This window comes from Siphateles boraxobius, unplaced genomic scaffold, assembly GCF_051911475.1.
Source record: "Siphateles boraxobius isolate OS27281-9 unplaced genomic scaffold, OSU_SipBor_1 8, whole genome shotgun sequence".
Lineage (NCBI taxonomy): Eukaryota > Metazoa > Chordata > Actinopteri > Cypriniformes > Leuciscidae > Siphateles > Siphateles boraxobius.
The window spans coordinates 19,087,180-19,105,166 of NW_027509208.1; the positions used below are offsets into that span (position 1 = coordinate 19,087,180).

General features: G+C 36.4%; 2 protein-coding genes across 2 annotated transcripts; one reads left to right on the forward strand and one right to left on the reverse strand.

Moving 5' to 3' along the window:
* The first annotated feature begins 1,030 nt into the window (after positions 1 to 1,030).
* nfkbiaa (nuclear factor of kappa light polypeptide gene enhancer in B-cells inhibitor, alpha a) lies at positions 1,031 to 3,436 on the forward strand. Its single transcript, XM_077220497.1, has 6 exons — positions 1,031 to 1,322; positions 1,941 to 2,046; positions 2,140 to 2,347; positions 2,434 to 2,522; positions 2,638 to 2,895; positions 3,006 to 3,436. The coding sequence occupies exons 1-6, from the start codon at positions 1,081 to 1,083 to the stop codon at positions 3,036 to 3,038; spliced, it is 936 nt and encodes a 311-aa protein (XP_077076612.1). The 5' UTR covers positions 1,031 to 1,080; the 3' UTR covers positions 3,039 to 3,436.
* A 1,467-nt stretch (positions 3,437 to 4,903) lies between these two features.
* On the reverse strand, positions 4,904 to 12,234 carry psma6b (proteasome 20S subunit alpha 6b). The gene is made up of 7 exons (XM_077220503.1): positions 12,028 to 12,234; positions 11,312 to 11,406; positions 11,020 to 11,101; positions 10,783 to 10,938; positions 7,897 to 8,075; positions 5,268 to 5,362; positions 4,904 to 5,067 (listed from the first exon to the last, which is right to left on the reverse strand). The coding sequence occupies exons 1-7, from the start codon at positions 12,101 to 12,103 to the stop codon at positions 5,010 to 5,012; spliced, it is 741 nt and encodes a 246-aa protein (XP_077076618.1). The 5' UTR covers positions 12,104 to 12,234; the 3' UTR covers positions 4,904 to 5,009.
* Between the last annotated feature and the right edge of the window lie 5,753 nt (positions 12,235 to 17,987).

Consider the following 17,987-nt stretch of genomic DNA (forward strand, 5'->3'; position numbering starts at 1 on the left):
GTTGCTAGGGGGGAGCCCCAGAAAAAAAAGTGCAGGGGAATATCGTGGACCCCTTAAACTTGAATCATGTGGAACATTGAGGGGCCTTCCATGTGGGATTTTCACTTCAGTTACCTTAAACTGACTCAGCCCTTCTTACCCACTTAACATTATTAATTCTGAAAAGGTTTCAGCATTTAGTGGAACACATTGCACTATTAAGAACTTTACATTCTGCAAGCAAAAACTAATGTCAAAAGTTTTTTGCGGAATTTAAATACAAATTTTTGCAAATACATTTGAGGAACCAAGCCTGCGTTGATCTAAATTCTAGACACCTTACATCTGAAAAAAAAAATTTCCAACGTTTCTAAGATAAAGAATTTGTGCTGAGGAGATTTTTAGTGGATATTATAAAGCCAGTTCCCCTTGTAAGTTCCCACATGTGTGTGTATTATGTATATATATATATATATATATATATATATATATATATATATATATATATATATATGTATAATATACATATATACATACATACATATAAGCTTTGCTTATGAAGTTTTTCTGAAGTACTGTGAAGTATTTATTTTATGTAACAAATTATGAAACCATATATATATGGTTTTATAATTTGTTATATAATCATTTTTGGGGTCACTATAGGCCTACATATAGCCTATACAAAAAATAAACAAACAAAAATAATGTGAATATGATATCAAGTGCTATTTCCAGCTGCATCTATATATATATATATATATTTCCTGCATTATTATTAGCCCCCTTCCACATGCCTTTCATTCATGTTCTCTTTGTCATTCATTTTACCCGTACGTTTGGCTTATACTGCGAATCAGGTAGGTACATTTGAATGTGTAATTGGAAAATACAGATTTTCATTCTTACTTCGCGGAGTCATCTTGAGGGAAATTCTCTAAATAAAAGCCCGCCACGAGTTCCCCTTTTTAGAGTAAAGCAAAGATAAGTTGCGGATGGAAATCCCCCAATGAGCATAGAAGCGGAGGCGCGGCTATAAAACCGAGTCGCGCCGCCCTTTCGGCACACTTCACTGCTGACTGAGAGCGAGAGAGCGTCGCGATGGATGTACACAGAGCTCCCAGAATCAACTATATGGATTGTGATCTTGACGAAATGGATACGAAAAACAGGAAAATGCAACCCTGCGAGGATCGCTTCGATAGCGGCCTGGATTCGCTAAAGGAGGACGAGTATAGGAAAATTGTGGAGGAAATGGAGAATTTGTCTTTGCCAAACGCAAGTGCAAATCCAAAGGGGATGTGTGAACCTTGGACAGAAGAGGTCACAGAGGACGGAGACACGTAAGTTTAACTTAAAATATTAATAATGCAGTCCGAGCTATTCTAGCGATAAAAGAGCGTGCATAAATTAACCCATTAGCCTACATGCAACGACAATTCACCAACATTTACTTCAATTTGGAGGGTAAAAAATTTATTTAATTAAATAAAAGAAAGTCCAATTAAAAACAAAATGCATTTCTTATTAAATTCTCTTTGCTTGTATTAAAAAAAATACATATATTTTTTTTCCCTGTTGGGACCAACTGGGCAATTTTGATTCTGCAGTTATAATTGTAAGCAGGCGACAAAAAAAATCTAAATAACTTTTTGAAACTTATGCAAATAGTTTAACTCGCGAGATATGCTAAAGTGCGGAAGTAAACAAATATCGCTTTTTGGAACAGCGCCCAAAGTGGGCGGAGCTTGAGAAAACAAAGTGCGCAGGCAGGAAAGTCCCTGGCGCGCGGCCAAGCGCATAGAATGCATCAGATGTGTGGAGCCACACTGGTTGGAAATAACCTTAAAAACTCCATTCTTGCGAAACGACCGCCTGCTTTTACTGTCTTTTTAAACCACATCCTCTCAGAGTGTTCTTAAAATATTTTCTAAAAAAAACCCTCCCACATTATTTTCCAGGTATCTTCACCTTGCCATCATTCACGAGGCGGAAGATTATGCCATCCAGATAATCAAACAGTGCCAAAATGACCCGTTCCTGAACAGACAGAACAACCAAAGACAGGTAATTGAACCTCCCTGAAGAAATACTCACTTAAACAATTCACCAAGAAAAAAAGAAAAGAAAAACTAATTAACTTCCAATTACCATCCGCAGACTGCACTGCATCTCGCCGTCATCACAGAACAGCCACACATGGTAGACCGACTGCTAAAGGCCGGCTGTGATCCACGACTGGTTGATCAAAGTGGAAACACGGCCCTCCACATCGCCTGCAAAAGAGGGTCGCTGGCTTGCTTCTCAGTACTCACTCAGATTCAGACTCAGCATCTGCGCTCCATTCTCACCTTCCCAAACTACAGCGGTAAGTCAAAGACCCCCCTGACCATTTGAGCTTGTGACTTTTTGAAGTACAGTTTTTAAAGTATCATCCTCCTTTTTTTATCACAGGACATACATGTATCCACATAGCAGCCGTTCACAATTACCTCTCAATGGTGGAAAGCCTGGTCCAGCTTGGGGCGGATGTAAACGCAAAGGTACGTTACTTGCCATTTCTGCACCAATTTTTCTTTTTATAATGCGTTCCAGCTGCACAAATGACTCGCTTGAATGCTTGTAAAGAGAACTGACCGTGGTTTTTCTCACGTTCAGGAGCAGTGCAGCGGCCGGACGTCGCTTCATTTGGCCGTGGACATGCAGAACCTGGAACTGGTGCACACGCTCATTGCTTTGGGAGCTGATGTCAACAGTCTCACCTATGGCGGATACACGCCGTACCACCTGACCTTCGGCCGACACAACAGCGAGATCCAGAGGCAGCTTTACAGCCGGACGGCCCAAGAGCTCAGGGCGATGCCGGAGAGCGAGTCGGAGGAGAGCGAAGAGGAGCTTTCGTCTGATGATGACTGTGTAAGTTTTCTCCAAAACGCCATTCCGTCTTATTGTTGTTATTCATGTGGGATATTGCATGAAAGTCATTTGATAAACTCTTAATTATTTATGCATCTTTTTTTTTATAGATGTATGACGACATCCAGTTCTGCGGGAGATAGTCTGGCTATCAGGACAACATTTCCCCTAATGCAAAGCAGCTAAGGCTGTAGGTGCTGTCTCAAGGTCTGTGTCGGGGTGTGCACTATCCCAGGACGCCAATCCCTTGGTGGGACTCCACAACGTGGAAAAGAGCTGCTCCCCCTGCCCTCTGGGATGTGATCGGGGTGGTGGAAAGAACCCCAGATACAGCTGGACCACAATATTTACTAATGTTTTTGAAGCCAAAGAGTTGGGAAAACATGTACATTTTGTGTGTATATATATATATATATATATATATATAGAGAGAGAGAGATATTTTTATATTTGTAAATAAGTCAGATTATAAACTTTGACAAGTTTCATTTATGTATTACACTGTGAAAATATTTTTTACATTAAAAAGGAAAGAAATTAATTATGAGTTTGGGTGTTTTATTGTATTGAATGTCCAGAAGGCCTGGAAATGTTCTTGAGTTGCGAAACTTGTGAAAGAACATCACATTCCAGCACATAGTGGTAATTCAGAAAAAAAAAGCCCTCGATGTTGGACTGTAACTGCTATCATTTCCTTTCTGGAACACATGAGTCACGTTAGATGCGTCACTGTTGTTTGAATAAAATTCCTTGGGTCTGCTGAAATGGAGTCATGTCTAACCGACTGAATGCACGGTGTGAAGTTCCCCACAAGAAAGAGAAATGAACACCTGACCGCTAAAGGTGCGAGGCTCAGAATCATTACGTATTCCACACCAGGATTTCATTACGTGACTATATGAACAGATCATCCATAAAACAATTGAACAGTGTAATTTATGGATTACTCAGACTGCCACCTAATTCAGAGTCATAGCTCTCTTTTTATAAGGGCATTAATCAGGTTTCTGGAGACGGATAAGCCAGGGATTTAGATTTTAAGGGAAATTCCATTGCTTTGTTCTCCTGATAATGAGTATCACAGGAGCTTTTGAAATCATTTGGAAATATTTCAATGTGACAATCATCCACAACACCGTCACATGGTAAATTCCTATTCATATACACACACTTTTTAAACTGTTTTGAAAAGTGTGTATTTATTATACACATATAGTTTCATGAACTAACAATGCACAACAATTCATAGGTTTATGCTAATTTATAAATATATTTATTGTTCACTGTTGATTCCTGTTTGTTAATAATACATCAACTATTGTTCATTTCTATTTCAATATTAACCAGGATTAATGAATGCTGTACAAGCTTCATGATACCCTACAGCAGGGGTGACAAACTCAATTCCTGGAGGGCCACAGCCCTGCAGAGTTTAGTTCCAACCAGCTCCAACACACATACCTGTAGTTTTTAAATAAGCCTGAAGAACTTGATTAGCTGGATCAGGTGTGTTTAATTAGAGTTGAAGCTAAACTCTGCAGGGCTGTTGCCCTTAAGGAACTGACTTTGACACCCCTACACTGCAGATTTTCTAATCTTCCTTTTTTCCAAGCATGTATTTGTGGACCATATTTACTGTGGGAATTCTACAGAAAATTACCAAAAAAACCCTCAGATTTGTTTAAACTTCCAGTCAAACTGCAAAGTTGAAGTGAGTCAGATGATCAGGAGTGTGAATAAACTCTAAAGCATGTGTTTGACTTTCCTTGCGTGATCTTCTTCATTCAGCCCCAAGCGACTTATAGTACACTTAAGACGCTCAAAGTTCACAAATAATTCCACGAAGCGCGCCTGTAAATGATTTCCCTGTTGTCAAATCAGCCTGGTAAAACACTGGATGCAGCGAAAATTAAAGATGTGCATGTCGGGGATTCCCCTAGCTAAACACTCACTCGTTCAGATACACCAGAAGAAAAAGAGAAAAGGAAGAGCGCTGGAATCTTACAAATATTTTTCTCAAAATGTATTTAATGGAACAGGGAATTTACATAAGAACAAAAGATCTGAATGGGATCCTACGCATCTCGAACACTGTGAGCAGCAGCCTGGAGATCTCAGTCCCTCTCAGACAGACAGACCAAATGAGTGTCCAATTCTGACTCTGACAGAATCCTGAAACAGAGCAAGTTCTTTTAGGTGCCACAATCACGAAAAATATACTCAGTAGCAGAATATGCATCAGACATATACGAGGCATGTTGCATCACTTGACGAATATCAGTACTGAAGTGAACAACTGCCTTTCTAGAATTGGTTTCCTGTAGAATAGAGAGTCTATCAGTGTAAAAGAACACGGTACCTCTTGCACCCACCTGAATTTCGGATCCTCTGCTGTGACTACGCCTACCTCCAACTCAGAAGGCTTGAAATCGATTGCCAGCACAGTTGATAAACATGTGACCGCCGTCTGTGGATGGAAATGTTTGATTTATATACACTACCATTTAAAAGATTTGGTTCAGTAAGATTTTTTATGTTTTTAAAAGAAGTCTCTTCTGCTCATTTACAGATTAAAAATACCAAAAACAGTAATATTGTGAAATATTATGACAATTTAAAATAACTGTTTTCCATTTTAATATATTTAAAAATGTAATTTAATCCTGTGATGAAAAGCTGAACTTTCAGCATCATTACTCCAGTCTTCAGTGTCACATGATCCTTCAGAAATCATTCTAATATGCTGATTTGATGCTCAGAAAACATTCATTATTATGATCAATGTTGAAAACAGTCGTGTACTATTTTTTTTTCAGGATTCTTTGACGAATAGTTCAAAAGAACAGCATTTATTTGAAATGTAATCTTTTGTAACATTATACATGTCTTTACTGTAACTTTTGATCAAAAACATTCATCCTTGATGAATAAAAGTATTGATTTCTTCACCCAAAACATAAAATAAAAATTCGTACCGACCCCAAACCTTTGAAGGGTAGTGTTTAATGTTAGAAACAATTTCTATTTCAGATTAATGCTGTTCTTTTGAACTTTCTATTCATCAAAGAATCCTGAAATATAAATGTAAAAACAGGTTTCAACATTGATAATAATCATAAATGTTTCTTGAGCATCAAAACATCATATTAGAATGATTTCTGAAGGATCATGTGACAATGAAGACTGGAATAATGATGCTGAAAACTCTGCTTTGATCACAGGAATAAATTACACTTTACTACCATATTTACATTGAAACCCACTATTTTAAATTGTAATTGTAATAATATTTGACAATATTACTGTTTTTTTGTGTATTTTTAATCAAGTAAATACAGCCTTGGTGAGAAGAAGAGAGTTATTTTAAAAACATTAAAAATCTTACTGATCCCAAACTTTTGACTGGTAGTGTAGGATACTTATTAAATAATTGCAAAAAGTCTTTGGCTTTAGGATGTATACAAAATACATAAAAGTACAGCCCACTTTATTTAAATATAAATTTTAATTGCATTTACATTTTTATAGAGCAGATTGTTTTTTTCATAAATTTATAAGTACAAAAAATTACAATTATTCCCCTATTTACAAACAAATTGTGTAATAAATCAGGAAGCAAGCATATATAACCAAACCATTCGGTAATATCTTTAACTACATTATTGAGCAAATCAAGTTTAGAGGAAGCTGTTATTTCCATTCCAAAGAAATTGTGCTATAATGACAAGAGACACAGATCTGCTAAAAACCACTGTGGAAACAGATGAAAAATGTAATTACAAAAAAAGTGAAAAAGTTAACTTTTAGACCCATTGGCTTCCCAATACTACTTGGTTTATCATCTAATGCACTGACATTAATAGATCAAAAAAAAAAAAAATCAACTTATGTACATAACTTGATTGTGTCGAGGCTTCCGGTCTCATCCACTTCCAGTTATTTTAGCTGAAAAATAACCTCTCTGTTATGGTGCTTGATATTGCAAAACTTGTGCAATATTTACTTGTTATATTATTTTAATTTAGTATCATAATAAGTATAAACAAAGTTTTTTAGCGCACATTATTTTATCATTTACTGAATTTTGTTACTCTTCCCGTTATTTCCCTATAGCGGGAAATAGGGGTGTGACGAGATCTCGTGACACGAGATTTCGCGAGACTAAAATGTGACGAGATTTCTCGCCACGTGATATCCCCATGACGGAGCGTAACATTCAAGTGGCAACATTCCAATCTGAAAAATGAAGCCTACCCGGAAGTGTGAAAAACCGCAATACATCGAAAATCCGCTAGGGGCAGGTCCCAAAAGGGAGCAAATGTCCATAGACCACCATGTTAAAATGTCCGTTTTCACAGCATAAATTCTTGTTTTTACAGGTTGGTCCCATGGACTTTTATTGTATTTTTCGATAGGTTTCGAGTGCCTGACAACTGTGAGGGGGGTGAATTTTTTTCTAACTCGTTAGTTTAGATAGTATTTAGATATAAAATGTATGACAAATAAGGACGTGGTTAACTTTGATTGACAGCGTGATTGACAGCTGACAACGGGCTGCGCCGAGTGAAATTCCTGAAACTTGACGTCTCGGCCATGATCTGACACAACACATCATACCACCTCTGTATCCTTTACAGAAAAATTCCTAGCAAAAATCTCGACTCGTCTGGTTCTCGTGAACCCAATCTCGTGTCTCGTCTTGTCTCGTGAGTGTTTTGTCTCGTCACACCGCTAGCGGCAAATGGATCGGAAGTTTTGGCACATTCACAGAAAATAGCTTACTTCCCCATTGAAAAATAAGGTTCAACTTTGCTAAAAAATTCACAATTGTAAAAGAATTGTGCTTTAAACCTGATGTTTAAAGCACAAAATAACATTTTTACCTGCAGCATACTGCTAAAATTAAATGATAAGCTAGTGTGGGCAATGTTTGCAGCTGGAATCAATGCTTCTAAAGCTGTATAGAAATGTCTTCTTGAATTGTAGCCTGTTCTGATGTACCTCAACTGTCTGCGCAAAGGTCCAATCGAGTTTCTTCTTGACTTTTTTCTCCAGGAAGCTTGTAGCCTCTGTCTGCTTGACTCCTGCTGCTGTGGCCTTGAACCCACAGTAATAACCTGCTGGGTCACACTTGTACACCTGCGGCCCCAACTCTTCATCCAGACCAATCACAATCATGCCTGGAACAGAAACAATACACAAAACTTAAAGGAACTTGTATGAGCATAAACAGCCAACATGTGCATGTGTTGAAGTAACCATGAAATCAAAAAGGACCATGTGTTGAAGTAACCATGAAATCAAAAAGGACCATTCTTGTTTTTTATGGAATATTACAGTATTTGTTAGGGGTGGGAATCTTTTGGTACCTCACAATTCGATTCGAAACGATTCTTGAGGTCACGATTCTCGATTTGGAATCAAATTTCGATTCGATATGTGCATTTTTGTCATAGTTTACCGTTTTATGTTACTTTTCTTATGTGACTGCGGTAGACAGTTTAATAGATGTAGAAGAAAAAAAATCCCTCTGAATTAAATGTGAACCTTGGAATTTATTTAATTTTTCTTCCCAGTTTAGTCAACCCAATATTATATATGAAATGCCTTTTAAAGGAGTTGTTCACTTTTTAAAAAACTTTTGCTGATAATTTACTCACCCCCATGCCATCCAAGATGTCCATGTCTTTCTTTCTTCAGTCGAAAAGAAATTACGGTTTTTGATGAAAACATTCTAGGATTTTTCTCCATATAATGGACTTCATTGGGTACCAAACGGTCCAAGGTCCAAATGACAGTTTCAGTGCAGCTTCAAATGGCTTTAAACGACACCAGACGATGCACAGAGCTCTCAAGTGTCACTCATTTCGGTCTTTTGTCACGCTCTCCCGCCACACATTGTATTTCTCACGCTGAAAAACTATTTGTAATATATTTAATATGCCGCAGCGCCCGAAACTCTGGCCGCACCGCTCTCACTGTGGAACTCCTCTCGTGTTTTTTCGTCGAGCTACACAATAGCCAATCAGAAAATAGCACTATTGTAGGATTTAACGCAGCAACCAATGGCAAAAATTTATCCAACATCCCCAAAGTGGATGTCACTCTTGCCTGTCTTCAAAACTTGAGAGCCCTGGATGCACAAGGGTCTTATCTTGCGAAACGATCGGTCATTTAAAAAATAAATAAAAAAGTTTAAGTTTTATAAGCACAAATGCTCGCCTTGCTCTGTTCTGTGATGCAAGTTCGTGACTCTCCTGTTCAAACTCGTTCATCAAAATGAACAAATCTTTATCCGAGTCATTTCGTTCATTGAATGCGAGCATTTGTGCTTATTAAACTTAAACTTTTTTATTTATTTTTGAAATGACCGATCGTTTCGCAAGATAAGACCCTTATGCATCATCTAGTGTTGTTTAAAGCCATCTGAAGCTGCACTGAAACGGTCATTTGGACCTTGGACCGTTTCCCCAATGAAGTCCATTATATGGAGAAAATTCCTAGAATGTTTTCATCAAAAAACTTAATTTCTTTTCGACTGAAGAAAGAAAGACATGGACATCTTGGATGACATGGGGGTGAGTAAATTATCAGCAAAAGTTTTTTTAAAAAGTGAACTACTCCTTTAAGCCGAGTACAATCATAACACACATACTTCTGTATTAAAGCAAGGCAGGCAATTTTATTTAATTTTTTATATTAAAAATAGGAACAAAGAAGCAAATTACAAACAATAGGATAAATATAATAGAAAAATATACAAATTAAATAAACAGATTTTCAGGTACAGTAGCATAGGTTTATTAAACATGTAGTAAGAACTACTAATGAAATTGAATAATCAAATGTAAAAATAAAATCACTGTATGAATTAAATATAACCTGATTCATAACACGGATTAAAAAAAGTGTTTCAGGCAAAAGCAGAGCGTGTTTTTTTTATTAGCATTAATTAAACGGATGGCGCCAGAGAGAAATGTACATTTCAGAAGGATTACATAAGCAGAGAGCAGTTTGTTTTTCGTTTTGATTTGTTCTGTTTAAAAGTAGACATTTCAATAGATATATTTCTCAGGTCTATACGCTGAGTTTCGGTTCATTTATGAGACAAGTTGCAGTTCACTCGCCGGCGCCTCCATTTCGAGATTATCTATTGTCTGTTATATTTACTTCTTATTTATTAAATCCAGGCATTTAGTTGATGAAACATTGATTAAAATTAAGATATAATTAATACAAAACGAAATTGACTTTAATGAGAGGCTTTGTGCTTTCTGTTCGAGGTCTCTGTGAAAGTTTTAAAGCACTTTAGAGCCGCTTTCGGAGCTTGTCATGTCCGTTTTTTCCTCATAAATGCGAACATGAAAAATAAAATAAAATGAATATTATATGTTCTGTTGAGAGCCAACCCTTCTTCATCCAGTGGGTAGTAGACTATTACTTTTGATTTGCCCAGTGTAATTCACTGAATTGATTTCTCTGCTGCCAGCCTCTGTCACGTATTGTGTGAGCTTGTGACTATTGCAAGCGCGCAGCTGAGAAGTCCTGATTATATTGTCTGCTATATTTACTTCTTATTTATTAAATCCAGGTAATTGATTGATTAAACATTGTTATCTCTAATCTGTTATCCTCTTGCGAAAGTCATTTACCGCGCGCGCCAGCATCAGTTGTGCACTCGGTTCTTTTTGTCATTGATTTATCGCCATAGTTGATGCTGCAATGTATATTATGAGAAAATTAAAGTGTTTTTTTGGTCCTTGGATGAATTTAAACCTATAGTACGAGACCTGCAAAACAACATGAGGAATCTTTAAAACATAATAAGGGCACTTTAAACTACTTTATAAGTGAGTTTAAATAACTGAAGAAAAAGTGTTAACTTACAGCAGCCGAGCGGCCTCATCTCAGCATTTTGTGTATAAACCTGAGAGATATCAGCAATCCTTTTACAAAGCATGTCTACTGGAATCTCATAGCCATACTTGTACTTCCAGTTCGCCGCCTCATAGCGAGCTCGCTGCACCTGAGACCTGCTGTCAGCTGAACACAAACACAAGGCGATGAGGAGTGCATCAATTCCAGCAGACATCGTGAAAAGTACCATGTGGATGAGATCTGTACCTGTCATTCCTGACATCACGCAGCCAATGCTCTCTGTGATTCTGAATAAATGAGTAACAGTAGAAGAGTCCAGCAGCTTGTCCTGGAAAATAGAGAATAGCAACATTAATTAAAAGTCCCCTTTCCCACCAAACGTCCTGCACGTTTTCACCACAGAAAAGGCATTCCTGGTCAAAACAAACTGAATTAAAAGCAATTCAAATTAATGTTTGAATGCGTTTATTTCTGGGGTGGTTATAACACCCCCGTCAAGCCATTTTGGTGGACAAACGGTACATGAAAGCAGACTTACTGGGACTTTTTTCTGTGTGACGACTACAGCACAGTCTTTCCCCCGAACAGCAACTGATGTCAGACCCCCCTGGTTTATGGCCTTGAATGCATATTCTGTAAGAATGAAGTTAAGTTAACGAAGATAAGTAAACTTTATTTAGAAAGTTGTATATGAGATGCATGCGATTTACTAGCACATTGAACGAGTAATTTGGTGCATAATATCAAATAAAAATAGCTTCTTAAATTTGAAAGAAATATAACATTTTTCCATCATGCTTTGACAGTTAAAACAATAACTGTAGTAACTCACTTAACGTTACAGTATTTTGAGGTTGAGGGTATTTCACAATAAGCCTATTTTTTATACAAAAGCCCTTAACGTGTTGAAAAATACAAATGCAATACAAATTTAGGTATTAATAGATAGAAGATTAATAGAAGATGATTAACAAAAAAAGACCTAGAGATTTAAATTTATTAATTTTATTTACTTTTTAAGTGCTGCTCGTGGTAACGGTCTAGCTAGAAGACTAAATAATAGGATTTTATTTAAAAAAGAAAGAAAAAAAAACACATTCAGTTAAAATAAGTTTTATAAGACATAATAATAATGATAATAGCCTTTCATAGTAAGCCGCTGCTGTAAGAGTGAGTGAATGAGCTGAACTGTAGCGACATGACTGTGCACTTACTAGGTGTTTTTTTAAGTCAAATAAAGTCTTTCGTACTCACCTACTTGGTAAAGTCTTCCTTCCGGAGAAAAGATAGTGATGTGACGGTCAAACCCCGCGCTAGAACCCCGAGACATGTTTATAAGAAGTTTATTTCAGGTAAATTGCAAAAGTGTTGCAGGCTACACAGAATAGCAACATGCAGAACGAATGACCCGGAAGCAGTGTGCAGAGATTGTTTTTCCGGGTCAGCATCGAACGCAAAGGCGCACAGTCATTTTATTATTATTATTATTGATAATTTTACAGTAACACAAATAAATGTTGTACAATGTATTAGCTTTCTCTGCTTTATATTACACTTTACACTGACCCAAATACAAATTTAAAAAAAAGAAAAAAGAAAATTAATAAAACAGTTTTTTTTTAAAACGTCAATTAATGTATACTGACATTCGACTCCAGTCATACCAGTCTTTTAGACTCCTGTATTGTTTTATAGTAGGTCTTCCCTTTCAAAAATCAACAAGCATTCTTAAAGGAATAGTTCACCCAAAAATTAAAATTATGTTATTAATTAGCTAGGCTACTCACCCTCATGTCGTTACAAACCCGTACGACTTTCAATCATTTTCGGAACACAAATTAAGATATTTTTGATGAAATCAGTGAGCTTCCAATCTCTCAATTGACAGCTAACGTTACGCAACGGACACTTTGACGCTTCAAAAAGTTTATAAAAAGATCGTAAAAGTAATCCATATGAATTAGCCTAAGCGTTTAGTCCAACTTTTCTGGAGAGACTCGATCCCTTTATGAAGAAAAGGTTGAATTTAGGTTTTTATTCACATAAGCATTGATCAGCGAACAAACAAGCTCAACCGAACATATAAAGCGATCGTGTCTCTTCAGAAATGTTGGACTATATGATTTAGTTTTAGGCTACAATCTCTTTTTGAACTTTTTGAAGCGCCAAAGTGTGAGTGGGGTATAGCTGTCAATGGAAGGACAGAAAGCGATCAGTTCCGAAGGTGAATGAAAGTCGTATTGGTTCAGATTAGTACGACATGAGGGGGAGTAGCCTAATTAATGACAGAAAAGAAATTTAAATTTTTTTTTAACTGCATTTATTATAAATTTAACCTATAGGCTAATACATTTTCATATAACTGCAATTAACATACAATTGAGGGTTAAATTTTTTTTTTTTTTTAAATGTAGTTACTTAAAGGGATAGTTGACCCAAAATGTCAAAAAAGAAGATATTTTGAAGAATGTCAAACCAAACAGTTGACGGTCTTAATTTGATATTCTTCAAAATATCTTCTTTTGTGTTCAGCAGAAGAAATTCATACATGTTTAGAACAACTTTAAGGAGAGTAAATGATGACAGAGGTTTCATTTTTTGGGGGTGAACTAATCCTTAGTATATATATTTAAAAGTTTGCTAAATTGTTCACCTGACCAGCTGTGTTTTGCAATTTCACCTTATTAATAATAACCACAACATGCGTTTTTCCAGCACTCTAAAGGCTTTACAAAAACATAAAATACCCCTCTATAAAACTTTTCCCCTCTAAAACCCTAACTCTAACTAACTTAATTTAGACATTGGTTGCTATATATAATTTGTGGTTGTTTTTCCACATACACTTTCTCAGAAGAAGCCAAACATTTTAAAAGGAAAAAAATGTATTCTTGATAATGTCATCAAATAACATATACCTCAAAGTTAATGAAAACAAACTTTTATATCTTAAATGCATGTTTAAAGTGCATGTCTAGGTTTCTCAGCCCACCCTTTCAAAGTATAAAATGTATGAATTTTATAGGGTGAAATGTTCTTGACCCCAAATCTCTGAGTTACATGTTTGGCTGTTCTAACTTGTCGTTTCAGATGTTACTGACCACACGGTTGTGCATGTTCTCTATCTAATCTCTTAGAATGTTCTGTTTCGGAGAAAATGGTTCAAACTTATCTCAACTCACTTCCTTTAGGCTTTGGTATTTGATTCTTAGAAGCATATATAGCCTAGTTCATGCAGAGAAATCACATGCTTTAAGGTAAGGAGATGAGGCAAAAAGATGTGCACAATACATTTTACTGTCTGTCTTTGCATATATTTATTTATTGATTTTAGTCCAGTTGTAGTTTGGTATTGTTAAACCTCACAGAGAGGTAAAATGAGTAAAGAAAACAAATCATTTAAAATAACAAAAGTACCTGAAGTGCAAAAAGTAGTGAGAAACGGCCATTTCTATAACACCCACCACACTGAAATCCCTTCGTGATCCAATTCATCTTCAGAGCGTTAAACTGTGGGAGTGTGTCAGAGCTGTTTTCTGCTCTCTCACAGGTACCACCGCAGATAGAGTTGTGTGATGTGTGAATCTGGAGGCTGGTAAAAACACTCATAACGGTCCCTGGCCAAAATAAAGCAACTATAAATGGAAAATAACTATGAATATATATACGTTGTGTGTGAAAATGTATTCATTGAAGGTCAGTGACATTTTTAACAATCAAACTTGACATCTTCTAAAAGAAAAGTCCCTGTGACCACTTCCCATTTTAACACTCTGGAATGAAAAGAGTGAATGAAGTCACTTCTGTTGCAGCATTTTTTATTTGCAACAATATTGACTGCAACCTATGCAAAATAGATTAGTACATTTGCTACATAAAACTTCCTAATGGTGGATGAAGGATGAATCGTGTGTGTGTGTGTGTGTGTGTGTGTGTGTGTGTGTGTGTGTGTGTGTGTGTGTGTGTGTGTAAACAAACGTCCCCATTGACTTCCATGAAAAAAAAAATGACTATGGAAGTCAATAGGGACCAGAAACCCATGCAGGTTTGGAACAACTTGAGAAAAATGATGTCAGAATATACATTTTGGGTGAATGATCCCTTTAAAAATAAAGGTGGTCTGCCTGCTTTCTTCAAACACAAAATAATATGTTTTGTGAACTTAAAATTAATGTTTGTTTTTCTTGTAGATCCACATTGAATCAGTTTGTATTTTAGGCTAATAACAACATTGATAATACATAGGCTAATATGTACTTTCTTAGATTGCATAACTTAATTGTATCAAACTGAAAATGTTATATAGAATTACTTCTATACACCAAATGAAGTGGTGTACACAGCACATGGCCAAAAGATGTCTGGATGGAATGTTTGTTTTTAATGACACTACACGTCTGATTCAACCATCAAAATATGAGGAAAATATTTCATATTTTTTAAATACTTTAAAAATGAGGGAGCAGCAAAACACTAAACTAGTTAAAAAAAAAGGCAAAATACGGTTTTCTTTTACTATACAAAAAATGCATAGAAAAAAAAGCTCACAGGAAAAAGCATTCATTGACTATATAATCAGTTATCAATATTTCATTCTGTCTTGAAAAGACAGAACCAATGAACTCACTTTCATTGGTTTCATCATTTTTGTATGTGTTCAGAATTTCATTGTATGACAGCCCAGCCAAAATTTTCAATAATATCTGAATAAAGGGTAAAGATGTCAGTTTTCCCAAGCCGGACATCAATTTTGGCCACTGCTGTACAGTATGTGCTGGGATCGAAGAAATCATAAATCATAACCATTAATTTTACAGCAAAATAGAATAAAAAATCTAAAGAAACAGATATGTAAAAAAACATTACGATTGCATTAGAACAGTTAACACACATTTTAAATTGATATCTGCAAATGTGTTCAATTAAATGATTACATCATTAAGCCATCATTGAACTACATCATCATTCACTGCCTGCTCGTGATTGTAAGTTGCTATAGTACTAAATTGCCCAAAAATTTACTTTAGATTTAGAACTTTACATTCAGTAGTTTAATCAACCTATAAAATAGTGTTTGTCTGACCAAACCAAAGTTTTTTTTTTTTTACAATATAGGCTTGAAATCTGAACCTCCTCTTTGATTCTCTTTGTTTCTGCCATGCAGGCCTCCGCAATACAGTTACTGTCTTTGCTCTATTACGTGATATTGAATTTCACCTATGAAATAGGACAAATGATGTCATGCTTTGGTGGAGTCCAGAAAAAAAAAACATTACTGAGTGGACATGCGTTTTGACATGTACAGGATTTGTATGAAGCCACTGCGAGTGAATCATGGATATCTCAAAATTCCCCTCACACAGTAAACATGAAGTCATTATTTTGTACATGGATTGAGCAAAAAATAAATGTGAGGTCAAGAACCACTCCACACTTCTCAATATAACACTGCAATATCTACCGCTCATCCTGCAAAAAACAGAATAAAACATATGTTAAAAATATGGCGTACAAGTCCTTATCAGCTAGGTGTATTTAGTAAGTCTGTGAATGTGTAGTGAGGAACACACTGAATCTCGAATTACATTCACTCTTTAAAATTTTCATCAGCTTCCCTTAAATAGTTACAGTTCCTCTTCTCTAAAATCCCCTGAACTTTCCCTGTCACAAGTGTGTGATAATGTGTATCCCAGAAAAGCATGCAAGGCTGCTGAGGCGCTTCACCAAAACAATAACATTGCAGAAACAGGACTTTTGATTTGATCAAGAGTTTAACTGTCATTGGTGAAAGTGCAAAGCTGCCAGCTGCTTCCCAGCGCTGTGCGAGGATATTGTGCGGAGAACATGGAGTGGGGATTTACACATCTGTAATTGATCAGACACTCGGGGAATTCCCTCGTGCATGTATTTGCTTTTTATAACCGAGGTGTATATATAACATAAACCAAACCTCAGCGGGCAAACGCTTTTCTTATGGTGTCAACATCTGCTAACACCTTCACATTGACAGCAAGTTTTTTTTTTTTTTTTTTTTTTGTAGTGGGCCAACTTCAAAACACGCACGCCTTCAAATAAAAAAAGCCAAAGCTTACAACATGCTCTGTGTGAAAATGGTTATTTGAGTTATGGGAACGGGGCTTTTAGTTGATGCAGTGCACAATGTAGCAAGAGCATTTACCACAAATCTTTTGATGTGGGTATGTATATTTTCCCCCAGGACATCAAACAAGACTCTCATCTCTTTATGTTCTACATGTGACACTATGTAAAAGGAACCATGCCTCTCTAGGGGCTCTTTGGCGTCAGCAGTTGCATATATGTAAGGGGAGTTCCTTTCTTTCTTTTTTTTAATGATAGCTAATTCTTTTCAATAACTATCCCATGAAAAAAAGAACAGTCAATTCTCTGAATTAAATCACTTCTCTCTCTCTCTCTCTCTCTCTCTCTCTCTCTCTCTCTCTCTCTCTCTCTCTTTTCTTTCTTTACATGCAGTTAAGTTAGAGTGCATTTAAACAAGTTGGTTTCGAATTGACTTTATATCTATATATATATATATATATATATATATATTTATATTTATACGACGGGGCTGGTAAATACTAATGGTTGATGAAGGTTCTAAGGTGGGCAATTATTTTCAGGGAAACGCACAGCTAAAGTAGTTCCAGGCAGGTTTTGACCGTATTACAGTTCCATATCACTTCGCCAAATGATTTCAGTTATTTCAAAGGTCTTTACAGCCTACAACAGCAAAAGAACCAAAACCCACTACGACACTGACCGAGCAAATACATATAGTAAACAATAGGATAAAAAGGACTTTTTTGCCACAAAAGTTTCATAATGCATTTTGCAATTATTATTTACTATGGAAAAGCACATCCCAGTCAGCAACATAGTGTTGGCCCAGATCCGTCCCACAGCCGGGCCGTGTGGAATCACCGTGTACAAGATGTGAGCCGGATCCGGGGCGACATGTTTCTGTCTGGGATATCTCTTCCTCGTTGTCTCTCCCACTCAAGCGTGCACACACACATACAGTAGCTACAGACACACACTCACACAGAAACGTGTTGTCAGCAGCGCTGCTCTGACTACTTTATCAGTAGCCTAAAACAGTTTAGCAACTTTCTCACTAGCAAGGTGCACATGACTGATGTAATTCACACACTTAATTTCTGTCTCTCTCTCTCTCTCTCTCTCTCTCTGTCTCT